Here is a 22,108-nt window from a genome sequence, read left to right on the forward strand (position 1 = left end):
AGTCTTGGAGGTGGATCTTCCAGGAGTTCTCAATATACTATACTACCATTAATGTGGCCGTGCGGCTGACTGCAATCGAAAAGAAGCCCTGCCATACGACATCCGAAGCAACGGTACGACTGCAACTAACATTTTGTTACCTGAAGTAAGACAACGGCCACAAATTACATTACATACAGGTTTCCGCCCCCACGTGTCCACTATCACAACCCCGCTTCATCTCTGATAGATCTCACAGAGCTCAGTATCCTCTATTGTCACAGACACTATCGGCACTCAAATATGATGCGGATCCCAGAAATTGCATAATCTCCCTCCTACACTATCCCACTCACAAATGTAATGTATCTCGCGTGATCCGTATTTGTTTGGGTCAGGCCAATTGACCTGCGCGCGATAAACGTAGGGAGCAGGAGCGCGTGAACTATTCATACATCTTAGCTTAACACAGTAAATCTTTCGGCATAGTAGAGTGACTTACCACCAGCTAGGTCCAGTTTGACTAAATGACTCGGTAATGGTCTGCCAAGCCCAACCCAAGTTTTCCTGCAGCCAGAGCCCGTGCCGAACACCATCTTGATTCTCGCAACCTATATTTTTCCCCCAGCCGACTGTGTTTGTGACTGTATATCCAATCGTAGCCTTAAGCGAGGAGATCATCGGAGTTGTAATAGTAATACCGGCGTGAAGGGTCGTAGACTGCTGCTGCGATTGTGAGATACCGATGGAATCTCCCCGTCTATTTGTTTCCAAGCCGCCAACTCGACACCAGTCCGTCCACCAAGTTCCACGGCTATCAGTTGTGACTGTGACCTCTTTCACAATCATGCAGTGATCATCGCCGATTCGATTTGCACGACTTGGGTCCTTGGTGATATCCTGTACGGTGTCAGCGGAATCATTGGCATGAGTACAGGTAATGAACTCACTATCCATTCGAGATTGCTTAGATTAGCAGCATCAGAAGAAGTCCAATTCGAGATATAAACTGCCTTTACTTCTTCGCCAGCGCTAGTGATGTTTTGTGGGTATGCATGCACTGCCAGAGATAGCAATGAGAAGGCCGCTAGAAAGATCCTTGACATGCTTGTGACTGCTGCTTTGTTTGTAAAGATTCGAAGATAGACAGTAGTATAAGTATGATGCTGTGAAGATAGACTGCTAGCAATGGCAACGGAAGACACAACGAAGTGTATTATACCTTATAAACTGATGCTAGTCAGAGTTGCTCGTATGATATTCACCCATATAACAACTGATAAGCGGTGAATTCTTCTAAGCTTACTGCAGATGAAAGCTGCGCATTCTGCACAACAAAGCAGTCTCGTGTAGATCTTTTCGCTATCATCAGTGGAAGCTCTTAGCTGAACGTTCACCGGTACTATGGATGGAAAATAACTAACCCGGATTTTCATACGAATTCCGCAGTTCATTGGTGCTTGAATGGTATTGGGGATAAGTCGAAGGCAGGTGGCATGATTGACAAGTAAGCTTAGTATAGACTGGCAGAATCACTAAGTGAGCTGAACACACTTTATGGAGTGATTTGAAAATTTGTTCAGCTGAGTATAGAACGGCCACTATTCAGCTCCGTGTTTTAGCCTATTAACTTTATATACTTCTATACGGTTTATGATATAGCGTTCCTGTAGATTTTTCGCCTCTGACATATATATTGTATCGAGGATATGTTGGAAGCTGAGGTTGATGAAGCTTACTAAGTTATTTAGGCTTATATAAAAGGTTATTGTTGGAACACGTGACTTAGAACGTGTATATAGCTTAGCAATGCCCCTTCGTACGAAGGGACAGACATGAATTAATAGATTATTGAACCCAATACACCCCCTTACTAGGTCAATCCAACAATTATTATTTTATAATTCAATGTTTCTGATATTCTAGTTGTTATATATATAGATTTATATTCTCTATATATCATGGAGGGATAGTTATGTCGATTGGTTACTTTGATTATATAATAGGTATATATAATAATAATAATAAACTAGATTGACTTAAGATATAATTATAAGGATTATATCTATCTTATATACTCTAGTTAGGTAATAAAGTCACTTAATTAGATATTTCGAGTGAATATATGAATTAAGTAAAAGATTATATAGTGATTATAAGAGTAAGCGTATTAAAGGAGCGCTATGCTCAGTTACGTATTATTATATAAGATAGTAAATTCCGTAATATTATATAAATATCTTATTAAGTTAGTTAAAATAAAAAAAATAGATTAATAATTAATATTATAGATTTATTTATAATTTATAAATAGAATTTTTATTGAAATAAAATTTCGAAATAATATAATTTGAATATATTAAAAACGAATTTTATTAATTTTTTATTATTAATATAAATATAATAGAGAATCTAGTAATAATAAATTATGAAATTTATTATATAAAAATGTTTTCTTTTATATTTGAAAGAATTTAAGCTATTTTATAAATTTGAGATTATATTTTTTCTTAATTAGTTTATTAGTTAAAATAAATTTAGGGATTTCAAAATACTTTATAATTTTTTTAATTAATTTGAATTCTTTTAATTGAAATATAGTTATAATCTTTTAAAACTTCTTTTTAATTTGAATAGTGTTAAAAGGAATAGAAGTTACCGGTGCTAAGCATGTGTAATGATTAGTAATACGGTTACCTAAATGGGTTAGATTAAATGAATTATAGATAGGCATATTAATTCTTTCATATAATATTATAAAAAAATTAATATGTTTATATACAAAGAAATATAGTTAATATAAAAACCTCTTTTATCCAATCTTTTAATAGATTATGAGATCTGGTTAGTATAGCCTCTGAATATGATTGATACAATCATTATTACAATCCAACTCACAAAATTAAAGAGTACATGGCACTACCCTACAACCAGCATACAGTGCTGTGATTACTATTATCACCAACTCACAAAATTGAAAGAGTATATGGTATTATTTATAAATAAATATGTATGTGGTATAATAAAAAGTATACAGTGCTAATTATACTTATATTTATAATCTATATAGATTTATTTATATAAAAAAAGGGAAAAAAAATCTTATAAATTCTTTATATAAATATCAAAATAAACAAAACCAAAAAATAAAAATAAAAATATTCTAAATCTTATTCAAAAGACTTATAATTAATGATTTTAATAAATAAAAATACAATTAAAAAAAAAGAATTGGTTTTATATAATTAAGTTTATATTACAAAAGTATATTAAGATTAAAGGAGTTAGAATAAAAGTCAATAATATCAAAGTTTTTTCGATTTTTGAAGAAAACAAAATCATAAATATCAAACTCAATTTGAATAAAAAAATCAAATATTTGAAAAATAAAATTAATATATTATTGTATATATATAAATTATTTAGTAATAATAATAAAATACTTATTAATAAATATAATATAATATGAATATTATAAAATTATTTAAAATCAAAGTATTTAAGAATTAATAATATCATAGCCAATTTGTATTTAATAATAATTCAAACATTTATTTTCAAATCTATTAACCACCCAGAAATAACTGTTATTAAAATCTAGAATAAATTAAAAAAATATTGATATAAGCTTAATACTATCAAGTTTACATTTAAGAATTTATATAAAAACAAAACTCTATTTTTAATTCTAATTAAAAATCTTTTAAGTAAATACTAAACAATAATTAATACTATAAATATTCTAAATATATTAATAATAAAAAATAAGATCAAATATTTTATTACCAAAAAATTTAATATTCAAAAAATAAAACAAGCTTATATTATTAATAAAAAATATATAATCCTAAATCAATAAAGAGATAATAAAGAATTAAGTTTATTAATATAATGAAATCAAGGGGAAATAATTAATACTTATATTTACCACCTTTATAAACAAAAGGATCACTTTTTACATAATTATAAAGATCTTATATTTGTATAAGCTCTAATCCACAAATATTATAAAGCCCAATGATAAAAAGCAATATTTAAAAAAACAACTAAAATATCATTTTCTAAGAAAAAGAGTAATCAAACTTATTTTGTAGATGGCGAAAACCTTTTAATTAATCTCGATTTATTACAAAGTAAAGAAGAGTTTGATAACAAAAAATATTATGTTTTTAAAAAATTTATTTGTAAAACCATTCCTTTTTATTAATATACAAATACCAGTACTTTTTTATATATATTTAACTAACTTTCCCTCTTTAGAAATATTAAGAAAATAAGAAAAAAACAATAAAAATTAATAAGAAAATGATATATTATAATTAAATAGATATTACTATAATAAAACTAGAAAATAATAATATAATTTTATTTTCAAAAATATTATATATATTAGAATTAGAAATCAATTTTTTTTTTGGTAGAAAGATTTATAAAATCAGATTTAAAGATAGATTCAATTCAAATTGTATATATTTTCAAAAAAAAAAAAATATTATTAAAAAAAAATAAAAATAAAGGAATTTACATAATCTCGGATATTATGAAAAAATATGAAAATATTGTTTTATAGAGTATAAAGATTATTAATAATATTAAATCAAATAAGATTATTTTAGATATTTTTTTAAATAAGATTAAAAAGGATTTAGAAACTTATTTATTATAATATAAATAATTCAATTATTTTAATCTAAAGAAAATATGAAATTTCTATAAAATTATAATATTAGGAAAATCAATTAAAGTTTTATTTAAAATTCTTATATATAAAATATATATATTTATTAAAATAAAGAATCTAATCCCAAAACAATTCAGTTTTTATAAAACAAAAAGATTAAAATTTATTTATTTCAATATTACTAATCTATTTTTTATTAATCATAAACAATTAAATAAAAATAAATTAAATTTTGATCTTGAAAATAAAAGATGAAGTTATATTAAGATTGAAAAAATGAAAAACTAAATTAGAATTTAATATTGATAACAGGATAATAACTATCTGAATTGATAATGCATTAGAGTTAATCTAAGTTGTTAAAGAATAAAACTCTGGGATCTAATTAGAATTGATTATTGTAGTATTATTTTATCAAAATGGAATTACCAAAAAAAACATTGATATTACTAAAGCCAATATAAAAACTATATTAAAAAAAGCTGGATTGTTATTAGAATTCTAGAACAAAACTATTAAATATAATATATACTATAAAAATAAAACGAATATTAAATCAATTATCAATAATAACATTATTAGTTTAATTGAAGTGTTTACAAAATCAACCCTGGATATTAGTTATTATAGAATATAGGAAAACAAATACTATATATATATTAATTCAAAAACAATTTTAAAAAATTAATGGTATAATAAATTATAAAATACAATCCAAATAAACATTTTTATAGAATATTTATATATAATTAATAGATATATCAGAATATATTCACCAAAATTAAACTATATTATATAAACAAACCAAATAATTATAAACAAATCCAAAAAAGAAAGAAATTTATATTTAAAAATAAAAAATTTTATATTAGGATTTTAAAATATAAAGAATATTATTTCTAATAAAAGATTTAAAAGTAAACCTTATAAGATATAAGAAATATAAGAATCCTTATTTGAATTTTTATAAAATTTTATTATCCCTAAATCCCCAAAAATTGTAATCCCTAATATACCCAAAATCAATAATATTTAAAAATTCAATAAAAACAATAAAGGGAATATTATAGAAATCAATCTATCTATAAAACCAATTCTATTTTTAGAAACAAAAGAAATAAAAATATTAAATATAATATTTGAAATTAATAAATTTTCGATAGAAACCCTAATTATATTTATAAATATAGATTTTTTTTAAATTTTTTTTTTGAAAATGTAAATAAAATAATAATAAGTTAAATGAGTATATTCAAAAACTAATAAAAGTAATAATAACAATATTCTTAATAAACCCAAATAAAAACGCTATTGAATATACTATAATCTCTATACCCCTTATACCAAAAATTGATTTAAATATTAAAATAAAAATATCCAAAAATCTTCAAATAATCTTAAAAAACTCTACAAACAAGAATATAGTCTTTTTTATAGAATAGATTTTAGGAATTTTTGTTTCTATTATATATAACCAGATAGTTTCAAACCCTAAATATAATGAAAAATGAAAATAAGTTATTTAAAAGGAGATTAGTTTATTAATCGAAAATAATAAATTGAAAGCATAATTAAAATAATAAAATGTGATTGTGGAAGTGTAATGCGTGAAAAAACGCGTTTTGTGGAGTTTCGGCTAATAGAAGTGCACGGTGACTGTATATTAAATTAAAAAGAATATCTGAAAATTATACTTACAAAATTCGAAATCTTATATACTTAATATTATACTAAAAAGATATCTATTATTAATTACTTATATCTACAATCAGTTATAGAAAATAATAAACTAATTAATATTATCAAATATTAATAAATTATAAATAGTTTTATTTATTTAATAATATATATAAAATCAGATATTTCCTTTGTATTAAACTAATTATTATAATATATAACAAAACTAATAAAATACTATGGAATAAAAATAAAGAACTTAATATAATATTTAAAAACTATAATTATTTAAAAATTCAAATATAAATTTGAAGGAATATAATATTAAATCACAAAGAAATACAATTTATTAATAAATATTATAAAAATTTTTATTAATATAAACTAAATAAATAATCAATATAATTAAAAAAGTATTTCTAAGAGAATTATTATATTTTATAAAGAATTGATATTATAAACTAATAAAAAACAGAATTTAATAATAATATTAAATATTAAATCCAAATATATATTAATAATAATATTTATTAAGTAAAAAAAATGATTAATTTAAATACTCAAAGATTTTGGAAAGGTAAAATATATATTTATACACAAAGATACTATTCAATTATTAAATAATAATCAAGGAGTAATAATTCTAATCAAAAATCTATATTTATATAAATAATCAAAGTATATTAATATATATTATTATTTTATTAAAGATTTTATTGAAAAGAAAAAGATAGTAATTAATTATATTAATATATTAGATATAATAATAGATAGAATAACTAAACCTTTAGCAAAAATAATATTCGAAAGATTCAAGAATATATTAGAATTGAAACTATAAAAATACAAAAAATCAAAAAGATCAAAAATAATAACTCCTATAAGAAAATATTAAAAAGAATAAAAATTACTAATACTAAGTATATATAATAATTAATAATATGATTATTTAAATGGATTAGATTAAACAAACCATAGATAGATATATTAATCCCTTTATATAATACTATAAGAGGATCAATATGCTTACACGCGGAGAAATATAGTTAATACAGAGGCCTCTTCCACTCAATCTTTTAATAAATAGATATAAAAAGTAATTGAATATATATAATAAAAGTAATTATAATTTCAAATTGATAATAGGCTAAAAGTGTCTGAATTCCTTATATATTCGAGTTCCTCTTATGTTACGTTACTTTTTTATTTATTTAAGAGATATGTTTTTATTCAAATTATAATATAAATAAAAAAGTAGTAAAACAAATAAATATAAAAATAAACATCTAATAAAATATATCTAAAATAAAGATATATATTGTTGATATCACCATGGGGATGGTGAAGACAATATAGTACTATGGTTTGTACTATTGTAATATTGCTTGAGGTTCTAAAAGCTAGGGCTACGATACGTCTATACTAAAGTGCCGAGGCACTAGCGCTTGCGCTAGTGCGGTCACATGATCCCTGTCCCGACATATATATATATACATAATAATATAAAGATCAATCGATATTAGAGAGTATTAAAAACAGAGAGAATATATACATGTATTTATATTACAAGTTCGCGACTAATGATTCCATATAAATCGATATGTAGTAATTCTCTTCGTAGTATATATATATATTTATACTATATATATCTATATATCTGTACCTATGTATGTAAGTTCTTGAATTCAAATATATACTACCTAACCCCAATGCTCATAACACCATCCATCAACCCAGTATAAACAAGCCCTGACTATCCAACAAAACATAACCTAACTCACTCCAATGCACCCCAACCATTCCCTTCAAATTCCAAATGCAAGTTTCCAAAACGCAAACCCCGCATGCACCCTCAAAAACAACCCTAAACCAACCCCAACGAAACCTTAAACCCACCCATATCCAACCCACTTAAACTTTCCTCCACCGGTTCCAAAAGATCCATCAAGCCATTCCCAAACGCGTGAATATCCAACTCCTCCTTCTCTCTCTTTCCCCCACCCCCACTTCCACTCCCACCACACATTCTAACCACTTCACACGCATTTGTGATTTCAAAATTTTGAAAACTGTCATAAATACTAATGAAAGAATGACCCGTATAAGGAGCTTCAGGCAGCGGATAAAGATTATGATAAATCGCTTCTTTGATCAACATTCCCAAGACCATCGCATCGCATTGTTTGTTATGTTGAGGAATTTGCTCGGCAGACAAATGTGAAGGACGACCACGACATACGAGGGTAGAGGTTTGATAATTTTCAATCGTGTCTCTAAGTGCTGAGATTGCTTCATCAAGAGCTCGAATTCGATCTTGTTCGATATTTTCTAGAAATCTATTAGCACTCAAATCTCCAACATACCATCGGGGCAACAAACCAATAACAGAACTCGGCACCGGAATATCCCAATTCGAATCTCTAATCATCTCTGCCAAACTCGTCGTACTCTCCTGTTGAAAAATCCTCGTCAAAGATGTAAAGTCCCTCGCCTTTTCAAAAACCCATGAAATACAAAGCCATTGCAAACACACTTCAATACCATCCTCTGCCATACTCGATGGAAATTTCTTCTTCGCCTGAGAAATCCACATATCGGAGTAAATCTGCACCGCTTCATGTAAACGATACTTATCCACCAAAATTGCCAGATGCGTTAGCAAACTAAGTTTGACTTTTCGAGGCACATCTTTATGATGACAATGAACAATGTCAACCAGAATGCGCATGGCATCTGGATCATCATCGGGGAGAGGAACCTCGACTTTCCCATGTGCTTTCATCGCATATCCTTCTTTGAAATTACTCCATTGAAGCATTGCTTTGAAAACGGGAGAAACGAGAACCATATGTTTTGACGAAACCAACATATGAATTTCCTTCAATTCCTTTTTATTTTTTTCCTTTTCCTTTTCCTTTTCCGCAATCGCATTGACATTCACATTCCCATCCGCATCTTCCTCGACCGTCTCCAAAACACCCACTTCCCCATCTCCGACAATCTCATCCCCAATTCCCGAATCATCCACCGTCGTCGCCACCATTTCCATTCCTGTCCCCATGCCTCCAATCTTCCTCTTCAAACTATCATCCCTCTTCCTCTCGTTCAAAATCAATAACAAATCTCCATCTGGATCGATCGTCACCCGTTCCGCCATCTTCCTCCTCATCATCGCTTTCGCACACGATTTATGTTCTAAGCGTAATTGATTCTCATCCTCTTCTCTCTCCTCCGCATCTTCTCCTTCAATACTCTCATACGTGTCGATGATTTCGTCTTCGTGCGAGGGCTCGTGGATATATTTCACGCGTTTATTTCGATGGCCTTGGGACGAGGATCTGGAAGATTGGCCCTCGGGGAATTGTTGCGGGAAGAGCGCACGTAGAAATCTAGGATGAAATGGATTGGTCATTGAGTCTCGAGTCTTGAGGTATGTATGAATCAAAAGAAATATGTTGAATTGATATGAAATTGCAATCTACCTTTCGCTATGCATTTGCGTATGTGAATTGACGATAGTAAATGATCGCATCGTGGTATACCGAGTATTTTATTTGTTTACTTTGGAGGCAAAGATTTGCGACACTATCGGATTCTCGAGGTGTGCGTCGTTGTGTCGTTGCGTAGTGAACGGAAAGGTTACTAGGGAGAGCCCTTGCATGTGGGGTTTATTTGTGAGTACGAACGAGTATGTAGAAGTTCATGAGTTTCTCTCTAGATCTTCAACCTTTGAGAATTTCTTGTTTGTAGATGAGTATCTAGCTAATGAATATAAATCTCGAGGAACAGAAAAACTCAAAGCAAGCAAGCGATAAACGAACGAAAAAAATATTCCATTTCATATCCAAAAGTCCCCATATGGTGTCGTGTCACCACTCCCTCGTCATGCTCTTGCATTCAAAAGACGAAGCTAACTCAGTATAGCATATACATGTCCTTTGAGAACTGTGGACCAAAATCCAAGAATCTTATCTAGTATTTAACAACATATCAATATCGACGACAATTCGTTATACCATCTCACGAGAATCAAACATCCAGTGATACCAGAAGCGATACATTATAATGATTATCCACCAAATCAATCGTCTTCTATGAAACAATAAGATCTTGGTAACCATATATTCCGCTTCCACAATCCATACACATCAACCACTCAACTCAACTACCACCCAATTGCAAGTTCCAACATCAGATCAAACCAAATCAAATCAAATCAAATCATCAATCAAGACCTCCCCTTCTTCTCTCTCATACTCCGCAAATAGCAAATTACCAGAGCAGGAAAAATCACCTACCTACCTACCTACCTACCTACCAACCATACTAGGTACTCAATAGATATCCACAATCCATTATATCTACGAGTAATAAACCTCCTCTCCCAATCATTTATTTATTCATTCATTCACATTCACAGATCCACAAACAGACAAAAAACTATACATCTCCTAATATCTATCTAGGTACCTATCTCTATCCATCTATTCTATTAATTCAAACCCCATACCCCAACCCAATACTCTTCACACAGCAAATAAAGCAAACAACCAATTAACAATAACAGAGATTCATTTACAAATATATTCATATTTATATTCATTTTCATTTTTTAGTATATATCTAATATCTAATATCTAATATCTAATATCTAATATCTAATATCTAATATCTAATATCTAATATCTAATATCTAATATCTACCCACAATCTCTACAAAAACTAACATCACAATCACAATCCACAATCCAAAATCATAATTATAATTAATCCCTAAACAAATCCCATTCGTACCCAAACAACCAATCCCTCAAGTACATAATCAGCATCCAAATATCCAAAGACACAAATTTACTCCGGTTAGCTAATAAACAGACAGACCGATAGGCTTTGTTTGAAAACACCACTACACAGAGAATCGTGCATTTGTTTCATTCGATTTCGCCGAGAAAGCCAAGCGGGCCAAGATTTTTAGCTGGAAGCTTGTTTCTTCTTCATGTATGTATGTATTTTTAAAGTATTTTGGGTTATGATATCTAGATATTTAGATCTTTAGATAGATATGGTAGTCTAACTAATCCAATCTTCCCAGATTGATTGCCTTTATATCACCAGAGATAACATAACGTTTCATTCCAATTCCTCCCAACGTATCCTCTTCCCATTTCCGCATTTCCTCCGCCCCAACTTTCCGCTCTTCAACAAAACATCACAACACATATCTAAACCTAGGACCATCATTTTCATCTCCTGCATCCGCAACCACAGGCAGTTTCTCGCCCAACTTATCCTCAGCCACTGTCTCACCCACCACATTACCCTTCGCATCCCTCCTACCCACCACCCCATACTTTTCATCCAATCTCTTATTCTCCCAATTCAACAACATTCTCAACGCCAGCGCCAAGATACCATTGAAAATCATAAATGCAGTGCAAACCCACATTCCCTTGCGGTAATATGGACCATCCTCCGAGGGATACATTCGCGTTCCAAGAAGCGGACCACATTGACCCACCATATTAAGGAGTGCGATTCCTGTGCCACGTTTCGTATCCGAGCCTTGATTATTCAGGACCCAAGGGAGAATGTTAGCGATAGCGGGGAAGATTCCTGCGGCAGCGAAGAAAACACCCGTGTAGCGGGGTCCGGTTGTGGAAGTGGTGGCCTAGGGATGTTAGTTGAGATTCTATTTGTCATCATGTTTGGGATGTAATATTTACCAGTAAGATGTATCCGATGGCGCCAATAACCGAGAGGAACATAATAACCAAGCCACGTTGTTGAGTACGATCGGCAATGTAGGTTGAGATGATGACGACGAGGAACGCGAGGAAATATGGGGGAGCGGATAAACCCTGGGCGTTGATGGATGAAAACCCCATCTCGTTAAGAATAGTGGGGAGGAATACGGGGAGGGAGCTAAAGGATACATTGCATGAGAAATACATCAAGGCTGTGAGCCAATTCTAGTGATGACATTATTAGAGTTTGACGCCTCAGACATACACGTAAGATGAAACGTACCTTTGGATCCGCAAGAGCTGCAGCAATATCAGACCATTTGATACCTCCAACACGATGTTCTTCCTCTGCGCCTACTTGTCTTACGCCTCGTGCTTTGGCGACGGCTCTTTCTTCCTCGTTTAAGAAGCGTGCTTTCTCTGGGCTATCGGGGAGGACAAAGAATGTCAAGATCCCTGCTGCTACACATGGTAAACCTTCAACCAAAAATAGAAGACGCCAATTTGCAATCGCAGCATGTCCACTAGTGATTCCATATGCCAATGCGCCTGCGAAGCATGTTGCCAAGGGTGCAGCGCTGAGGAAAACTCCAATTCGTATACCGATTTCGTGGCGCAGGTAGAAGAACGAAAGAAGATATGGGATACCAGGACCATAACCGGCTTCGAAGAATCCGAGGAAAAATCTAGCGGCCATCATGCCAGACCATGATTGGGTGGCGGATTGAAGAGTGGCCACGGTACCTGCGATGTTCGTGGTTAGTAATTGTGATTTCTAGAAGACCCTTGAAATGTAATGAACACCCCTAAGTCTATTTCAAGTCAAGATCGTTCAAATTATAAAATACCTCAAGGATGATAAAATTGAACGATGAAATAGTGAAACTTACCCCATCCAACTACGCAAAAACAAGCCCATACATGTGGGGGAAGAACCTTCCACATCAAAGCAAACCATTCGAATACAATATATGCGATGTAGAAAATTGTCAATAACCATTCATATTCGCTACTTGATATTCCGAGGTCTCTTGTCATGCCGGCAGTTTTAGCATTTCTGATTGAATGTTAGAAATATAACACCTTTCTTCATCACAAGTACATACCCAATATTTGATCGATCAAGATATGATAGAAGATCTATGCAAGTCAGTAAAAGTTGAAAACCTCTGTAAATTAACTCTAAAGATGTCACTTACACAATAACAACACCAATGGAATAAGGTGCTTGTCCAACTTTCGCACAAGTCTCTTCTCTATCACAGGATCTATATGATAACCATTTTGAGCCGAAGGTGGTTCTCGCGCAGCTTCCAGTTGAGCAGTTTCTGGTTTTTCGAAAGTATCCATCTTGATGTGTTGTGGTACTAAAAGAAGCTGAGTTTCCTGGGATGAAAAATAGACGTCTTTTTTTGGAGGGATTATTAGTTGTGTCTCCTGTTGTGCTATTGCTCTTTTCGACTCCACTGCATCAATCAACAGACAGCGATTGGCTCAGCGCGGCACAAATTCACTTGCAATTCAAAGTGTCACAAGGTACAAACACATTGTGAAATGGAAAGGAAAAAAAGGCGAAAACATCCTCATTTTATTTCCTGGGTGCGGAAAAAGAAACCCCATCTTTACAACGTCACATCCATACCCACGAGGAGGGAAAAGGGTAGGTAGTATCTACGAGGTACCCAGTCATTTCCATGTTGAGCTATCAACATGGGGATCCTGATAGGGTCGATATGTATTCGTGTGGATATGTGTCCGTGGAGACCCCGCGATTTTGATTTTTTTTTGCGACGGCAATGTCCGTTCCTGTTAGAAGACGAGGCCTCATCCGGTAGTTGGATGATTTTCCGTCCTCTTCATTCGATGGTGGAGGATTGAGTTTCTACGAATGACCAAGCTTCTGGACAGCTATGCACGCTTTTAATCTATCTGATGAGAAGTCTTCAATCTACCCCGCAGATCTTTAATATCAAAATGTTGGACTTTATCGTGATGGACCAATGAATCAGATGACGTATCAAAAACAATAACCGTTACCATTGGAAAAATGTCAAGATTATGTGGCTGGGACATGGCAATACGAGGAAGTCTGCTGTGTTTGATAGGGACCTAGTATGTATAGAGATTTGTTCATCATCCAATGATCCGATTACCTAGTATGTAATGTTGATGGCATATCAATATTTGTACCACTGAGTACATCGGATCACTCTTGTGTGTGTGTGTGTGTTGCATCGCATGTATGCTGATTGGCTCGTTGGTTGTATGTTGGTTGATGATCTCTATCATCGGAAGAGTATTTCCGCTTTGCATCGGCTCCGCATTACCAGATAGACCATGGAAGAGTACAGATAAAGCAACAGCCGACAGAAACACATTACGAAGTATTCCTCGAAGCTTTCTTTCTTCTTCGGCGTCAACTGCTGTCTGTTCAATTTCCGATTTCCTTTTGTTATCCAGAAAGCTACACTTTATCTCGTGCCAAATGAGGAGCGATTCCGTGGTGGAATTACGGAAGGTATCGCGAAGATTAGTCATAGCAGCGTAATCAGAAGAATTTTCAAGTGCAGACGGACGGAGTATATTACAATAACCCGAAGCGGGATTACTCTGTATAGATTATAGATTGTTAGTAGAACGAAAGGAAATTCTACGTGGAGTCTTTCGGAGTTCCAATGACGGATATTAGAGTTCATGAGGAAAACGCAACGGATCGATCTATGAACCGCTTGATTATTGTTCACTTGGCATATTAAAGTTCCAAATTGACGGAGGGGTTATGAAGAGGTTGGAGATACCAGGTAGGTATATACTGGAATTCTTCATTGTAATCATTCCATATTTCCAGACGTATCACAAAGTCTTCTCCTCTTGGCGGCCAGTGAGTTGAAATAAGTGAAGATATACTAGGTATATTTACAATCGCAAAACCAACAGCATACTCTGTACCCTAGGATTGAGGCATCAACGCAAGAAGGTAAGGTTAAGCCCACCTAAAAATCACCACCATCACCATCACCATCACCATCACCATCACCATCACCATCACCATCACCATCACCATTCCACCCAAACCAAATAAGTAAGCAAAGCGCCGACACGCGTCCATCGTACAAATCACGGCACCAATTCTCGGGACCGGCTCCGCAATCTAAAAATGTGCTCAATGTAACGTTATCGACCCGATTGATCCGTGATTTGTTCTATGCTATATATACTCTATGCTCTAAGGAGATTTATTACCTACCTAGCTAGTACCTCGACCTTACCTAGTTTCCCTTACCGTGCTGACATACATTGTACATGCTCCTCTCAAGTTCCATGGGATGGGATCATGATTCCTCGGGACTAAATGACGTGCTAAAATTCAGGAACCAACAACGGCAGCGGCACAGTTAAATAGGTTAACGAAAGTACTACAGTAGGTAGGTACGACGTAGTGGATCCGAGGTAACGAAATGAATGAAACAAAAAATTTATTTTTCACGCTGTCAAGCTGTCAAGTCATCTCATCTCATCTCATCAATTCAATATCAATACGTAAAAGTATAGGAAGAGTACATGTGACTTATCCTCTTTGAAAAGGTCAAGAAGAGGTTATCGAATACGGCATCTGCACCTGCATTACTCCTGCGTCAATGTTTTGGGATGATCTACGCATGTGGCGAAGAGAATTTGGGCTGTTGTGTCTTTTCTAGAAGGAAATACGAGTAGGTTAATTCCTATTGAATCACGGAGTAGACATGTGTATATACCTACCTATCTTTAACTCTTGTCATTCTCGTCGCTCTTGTCACACACACAGACTCTCAGACTCTCACACACACTCACACACACACTCTCTCTCTCTCACACACCATGAATGAAAAGCACAACATGACCTTTCGACATGACCCTTTCAAAATGTCTACTTCAGATGTATTAATCACTACATCAAAAGTCTCAGCCACGCCATTTTCTGTAAAACTTTATGATTTGGATCATCACCTTCTTTTCTCTTTTCCCTTTCCTTTGTCCTTTAGTCTGGAGTTGAAGGATTATCTTGTGTCAAATCAAAAGGGTTGATTTCCAAACACCACACGCGCAGAGACATAGCTATCCATCCACGCACGCATCCATAGATCGTGCATCGTGTTCACTAACCATAATAATAACCTTCTCCTTCCTTTTCACATCCCTCGATATTAGATGCCTTTTTTCGGCCGACCAAGCTGCAAATGTGTTTCCACCAGATGAAATTTCGCAACCTAGAAATCTGTTAAATATCCTTGGTAGGTCTTGGACCGCTTCTGGGCTTCTCCTTGGCCGATGGACCAACATTGGCCATAATAGGATGTGAGAGGATTAAATGGATTATTCAGACACATCTTTTTGCCAATGAGAATTATGAGACGAGAAGAATTAATCTATATCCCATTCCATCTAGTACCAATCCATACCGATGGTGCAAGAATTGTTTCAATTGAGAAATTTAATGTTTTACCATCGCACACTGCTTTCATTTCTCGAATTTATATGATTCACTGTGATTCTATATAGATGAATTTAGCCTGTTCATATACGAGGGTGTAAAACAAGAGGTAGGTAGTAGGTAGTAGGCCAAGGAGAAGGGGGGGAAGAGAAGACTCAAAGGGTAATTGGAATGGAAAAAGTAAGAGAGGAGGAGAGAAAAGCAAAATTAGTAATCATCATCACAGGCAATTGAATTTGTGGGTGCCTTGAAGATACGTAAGGCATTCAGCATCAAGGTTCTGCAGTTATATTTTTATGATTCGGCAGTGCAAGCTTGGTAGATCCCTTGGCAATAGCATCACCTTGCATGTTAAAAATACTACCCTATCACTTTGATGGCCACCTTGCACGTGCCGACGAAGGTACCTCGAGGGTATCAAATGATTCTTTTGCCTGCCTCCATAGAGGGGACCTATCAAAGTGTATACCATCAATTCAATCTTTACTTGCAGATGACAAGACAGCAAAAAGTTACTTCAGTCAAAACAACATCAGCTGCAGATTGATTACGGCTTTCTTACTCTTTCTTCACTACCCATAAGTACCTGGTAGTCCTGCGTAAGTGCATCCATTATATGACCTAATCATCGTCTTCATTATCAATCACAGCCGCATCTTCGGTATCCACGGAGCCCGGGCAGGTACATTAACCAAGACCCTGACCTGAAATTGAAACAAGCAAGAGATTTCACGACGGTTAACATTCGTTTAAACATTCGTTCCTGGCGCAGTCAGTCTGCTGTTTGTTGGACCTTCTCGTCTCCCTCCCGAGGTCTTCTTACCACTCGTACCCGCCGATACTCCGTTTGTTTTTTTGCCGCCTTGCGGTTCTATTTCGATTCATATAAAAACAAGAACAAGGAACCAACAACTGGAATGCAGAACACACAATACTCACCATATAATATTAAAACCTCGTCGCACATCTCTGAAGCTTTGGAAAAGTGTCTACCAATCACGACCAAAGTTTTGAGCAGGAAATCGCCCTATTAATTAAATAGAATTTCGGGAACAGATATCTTGACCAAGGACCACTCAAAGGACATTAACCTCATTTATCAATTCCCATCTTTCTCCTCATATCCTCACTCAATTCCCCGTTGTTCCTCTTTATCCACTATCGAAGAAAAAGAAAACCCACCGCACCGCTGCTGCCGCGTAATCCTTACCATTCGAAAAGGGTTTGAATCACTCGAGTCACTCCATCTCAAACATAGCAATCCTCGTTCACGCTGCCACATCAAACCAAATAGCGCACAATTCTTAATCCCCACATACTCAAAAGCGCACAATTCGGTCAAGAATCCACAATTAAACCTTTCATGGGGATTTCTATTACCCTTGAGAGTGAGGAATAACATAGAGTGCCGAGAGAAGAATTATATATACAAGTCTCCACTTTGGCAGATCCTCCCTATTCGATTTTTCATTATCATTCAAAGAGAAAAGGGAGAACGTCTCACGAAATGACGTTGAGTAAGTGAACTACTTCCATTCACACTCATTTTACCTTACAATTTTATATCTTCTTCCAAATTCTATAATTCCACTACAAAACTTTTGGGCTTTGTACCGGAGGAAGTCAAAGAACAGCTAGAAGCGCAAGCTATTACGAAAGTGCTGGAACTAGAAGATCTCAAGATGAGCTCTAGTCCAAAGAAGAGGTCGAGATCCGTCTCCCGCTTGCATCGCATTTCTGCATATCTTCCAAACATTTTTGTAGAGACAGACTCTAAATCTACTAAAGAAAAGGTTCCACCCATACCTCAAAATGCCAACATTCCTATTCGACAACCACCATCTCCCGAACCATCCGCAGATATTCCACCTGTTCCTGCGCTTCCTGCAATGCCCGCCAGTGCTCCGCCAGCACCATCGACTCAGCAGACACCCAATAAATTACAAAAGGAACAACCTCATAATAATTCATGGCCACTCAATCCCTCTCCATCGCCAGATGTAACAGAACCGCCTGTTAACCAACTCACGGAACGAAGAGGCAGACACGGTTCCACTTCGAATGTCAATTCCCTTGCACCTCCATCTCCATTTTCCGCGGTCAGTGGTAATGGAAATAGATCAGTATCGTCTCCGATATCCAGTCGACCAACTTCATACACTTCAGATGGCGAAAATAATGCGAAAGCATCAAGACGAAGGAGTTTTTTCCCAGTAAAAACAAAGTCGAGACATTCATCATCAAACTCCGGCTCAGATGGTAGATCATCTGCCTGGGTGATTGCAGGGGATCAAAAGATTGATTACAACATTTCGCTTGTGACCAATGGCGAGAAGGTAATAATAATATTGGCCGAACCTGTGAAAAGATTATAACTGACAGCCAATAGGTACCAGAATTGTGGGAAGAATATTGTGATACGTCTGTACATGTTTTTCCAGAATCTTTTAGCCATGGCCCATCGTTCAAAGTTCCCTCTTTGGTCCTATCGTCATCTATACCCCTTCACGAAATGATAACCAGCAGTATCACTAAGCGGAGGTCAACAAGTTTGGATTCGGCCGGTAGGCAAAGTCCTGATGCTTCAACACAAACCGGTACACCCCCAGAAACCCCTGTTGATGGACCATCTGGATCGGAAGCGTCATCGGATTATATGAACCCATACCCTGAAAATAATGGGGAAATTCATCTTTACTTTCCGACAGAATTATCTACTGATGATCCTACTAAATTCTCTCCTGACGATATACAAAATCTCATCAATGTTCGAAATTTCTTTGCGTTCATGACAGGTCAGCCACTTGTTGCCACCAAAAGTTGTCCTACTACATTTTATATATTCTTGGCCATATCGTCAATGTTACAGAAGTTCGAATTTAGCAATTATGATGGATCAACTTATGGAGAGGCAGCAGCAGCTAGCTTTGCCTTTTTCCTCGATGAATTTCGTTTAGCCGATGTTAGACAAAGTCGAGAGAAGACCATTGAGGCACTTATATTAGGAGAGCGCATGAGATCCACAGAATTATATCACGAGGCATTTGTGCACGCAGCTGGAAAATGGCATTCGATCAAAGATCTCAAATCGAGTCTTTTCAAAGAAATTTCAAATAACACTCGGGATCGATTGGAACGAGCCTCTTTGGAGCTTTCTCAAAGACAGCAACGTGCTGAGGAGCGATTGGCTGATTTTGAGTACCCTGCTCTATTTTCTGGTGCAGCTTCATCAAAGACTAGCGCAGAATCTAAAATTGCTCGATTCCAAAATTGGAAGACAAACTACCTGAATATGAGGAGACATGTACTATCGTACTACAAGATAGTTCATGGTCAATGGCCGCCAAAGCAAAAGACCAAGAATCAATTTGTGGAAGGTGGCTTGAATCGAAAAGTACTAAAACAGCTTTATTCTGATATGTGCAACCTTTACGACTTTATGGCTGACCGAGATACTATCACCACTCGATCTATGGACTCAGAAGATCAAGATGTTGCTCATGCTCATCCAATTCATTTGGCAGCAAGAAAAATCTTGGCTGAATTCGATAGATCTTCTCCTCCAGTTTTACCACCCATTCCATTCGACATACCTAAAATTCCAACTATGGCATCTATTGAACCTGGTTACCCTCTGCTATCACCTAAGGATCAACATAAGGCATCAACTAGGAAACTCAAGGAATACGAGCTACTTCTTATCTTAGCTAAGAGTCATAACCTGGATGCTGATAAGAAAACTCCTTTTATGGAGATGCACAAGTCATTTGAGGAGAAAGAATCCAAGGGCAAGAATGTTCAAGAATTGGCCGATCAAAGATATGGACATTGGTTGTTCCTCTACGCAGTTATTCAATCACTTCCTATGCTTGTTGTAGATGTGGACAACTTACGATACACGGAAGGAGTAGATTACTTCTTGTGCCAGCCACCTCTGGGTAATTTACCTTGGCTGGAAGATGCGTCGGGAGTGAAAATGGCATGGTACGGGGTTCAAGGAGGCCAAGGAGTGGTTAGTTTGCCTAGCGACGTGGTCAATTATGGTACAGAAGGTGTCTACCGCAGATCGCATTGTTGGACAGTTGCTCAGAAATGGATCAACAATGCTGAAGCGCATGAGATCTCACAACCTTTCTCGCCAGATGATCAAGAAGAAGGAGTAATGTCACCACTTGCGCCACCTCCTGGATTTGGTGGAAGCTTTAGTCGGCCAGATAGTCGAGGTCGCGAAAATTCTTCTCGAAGATCAAGTGTTGCAAGTAATGGTATGCTTGGAGTTGATAATCGTAGCAACAGTCGACAATCTCAACGAAACAGTGTGATGTTGGGTTTGGAAATGTTACCAATTCCTGGTAATATGGAACCTGGTTTCAGATCAGACTCGCCAGGTGGACGCGAATCACCCGTGAGTGCTATGGGAAGAAGAGGTGCATCGCCTTATAGCCGCAACAGTGTGATTAGTCGCAATAGCGTTGTTAGTCTTCATGGGGATGGTCGACCTGTATCTTCAGCTGGAAGAAAAGAATCAACTTTCGATGATATTCTTGGTACTTCTGGTTTGGGACAGAAAGAAAAGGGAAAGAAGAAGTGATGTAAAGGGATTGAAGTATTTTTTTTATGTTTACATGAAGGATGGAGTTTGAAAAATTATTACCAAACTATACGTATACAAGTGTGTGTGCGAGGATATGGATATTAATATAGGATACCAAAAAACTTTGAATGTCTGTGCGATATGCGGTATTGCGGAAAGCGAGCATATCTTGAGGGAGCATTAGTTGGGCGTTTTTGAACTTTTTTTTCTTTTTCCCCTTTTTAGGGGATGGATATATATGGAGAGAGATGCGGAAGTAGTATGAAATCGGGGAGGGGAGTTTGTTTCCTTCTCTTAATCTACTCTTTGATGTGGTAGTTGTGGGGTGATGGATGAGTAATTTAAAGATGAGAGATGGAAGTGAGGGGAGTGTATACATGGATTTCATGATGTTGTAATGAAATGAAGAGAAGAAGTCGTAGAGAAGTAGCGAGATAGTGAGGTAGTAATGAAGATACATACATATATGTGTGTGTATTGAAGATGCACTTGAGATATTCCATTTGAATTGATAGATGAATTAGTGTATGAGATTTGAGTGATTGAAAATTGAGAATGGATGGATTTAATATGGGTTTTGTGTTGAGGTAAGTGAGGTAAGTGAGATGAGATAGAGAGTGTGTATAATATAATATAGGATTGCCAGTTGATATATTTCTATTTTCTTTAAAAAACAAAGTTTATGTATTTTTTCGATTTTTCGATGTTTGTTAATTCAGTTGTTGGATATTGGTTGATTGATTTTTAGAGATAGATAGATGGATGGATTTATCATTTTGGGATTTTGGGATTTGAAGGGTTGAAGGGTTGAAGGGTTGGAATTTGGAATTTGGGGGAAAGGGGATTATTATGGGAATTGGGAGTTAGAATGGGAGTGGGAGAGGGGAGTTGGGTGTTGGGAGTTGGGAGAGAGTGGAGGGTGGAGGATGGAGGGTGAATTGAGGTGGATGAATCATGAGAGG

At 35.0% G+C, this 22,108-nt stretch overlaps 5 protein-coding genes across 5 annotated transcripts; 1 reads left to right on the forward strand and 4 right to left on the reverse strand.

Annotated features, from left to right (window-relative positions):
* Positions 1 to 216: 216 nt before the first annotated feature.
* EAE97_002687 (uncharacterized protein) lies at positions 217 to 1,085 on the reverse strand (the record flags this gene model as incomplete). The annotated part of the gene is made up of 3 exons (XM_038873199.1): positions 217 to 424; positions 482 to 879; positions 930 to 1,085. The coding sequence occupies 3 exons, from the start codon at positions 1,083 to 1,085 to the stop codon at positions 277 to 279; spliced, it is 702 nt and encodes a 233-aa protein (XP_038736405.1). The 3' UTR covers positions 217 to 276.
* Positions 1,086 to 8,201: 7,116 nt separating this feature from the next.
* On the reverse strand, positions 8,202 to 9,869 carry EAE97_002688 (uncharacterized protein; the record flags this gene model as incomplete). Its single annotated transcript, XM_038873200.1, has 3 exons — positions 8,202 to 8,665; positions 8,717 to 9,726; positions 9,820 to 9,869. The coding sequence occupies 3 exons, from the start codon at positions 9,867 to 9,869 to the stop codon at positions 8,202 to 8,204; spliced, it is 1,524 nt and encodes a 507-aa protein (XP_038736406.1).
* A 1,677-nt stretch (positions 9,870 to 11,546) lies between these two features.
* EAE97_002689 (uncharacterized protein) lies at positions 11,547 to 13,431 on the reverse strand (the record flags this gene model as incomplete). Its single annotated transcript, XM_038873201.1, has 6 exons — positions 11,547 to 12,005; positions 12,061 to 12,306; positions 12,365 to 12,825; positions 12,972 to 13,138; positions 13,188 to 13,221; positions 13,281 to 13,431. The coding sequence occupies 6 exons, from the start codon at positions 13,429 to 13,431 to the stop codon at positions 11,547 to 11,549; spliced, it is 1,518 nt and encodes a 505-aa protein (XP_038736407.1).
* Positions 13,432 to 15,074: 1,643 nt separating this feature from the next.
* On the reverse strand, positions 15,075 to 15,379 carry EAE97_002690 (uncharacterized protein; the record flags this gene model as incomplete). Its single annotated transcript, XM_038873202.1, has 2 exons — positions 15,075 to 15,284; positions 15,365 to 15,379. The coding sequence occupies 2 exons, from the start codon at positions 15,377 to 15,379 to the stop codon at positions 15,075 to 15,077; spliced, it is 225 nt and encodes a 74-aa protein (XP_038736408.1).
* Positions 15,380 to 18,234: 2,855 nt separating this feature from the next.
* EAE97_002691 (uncharacterized protein) lies at positions 18,235 to 21,143 on the forward strand (the record flags this gene model as incomplete). Its single annotated transcript, XM_038873203.1, has 2 exons — positions 18,235 to 18,888; positions 18,942 to 21,143. 2 exons carry the CDS (start codon positions 18,235 to 18,237, stop codon positions 21,141 to 21,143), a joined length of 2,856 nt encoding a protein of 951 aa, XP_038736409.1.
* Positions 21,144 to 22,108: the final 965 nt, after the last annotated feature.

Source organism: Botrytis byssoidea (genome assembly GCF_014898295.1).
Source record: "Botrytis byssoidea strain MUCL 94 chromosome Unknown BBYS_004, whole genome shotgun sequence".
Classification (NCBI taxonomy): Eukaryota; Fungi; Ascomycota; class Leotiomycetes; order Helotiales; family Sclerotiniaceae; genus Botrytis; species Botrytis byssoidea.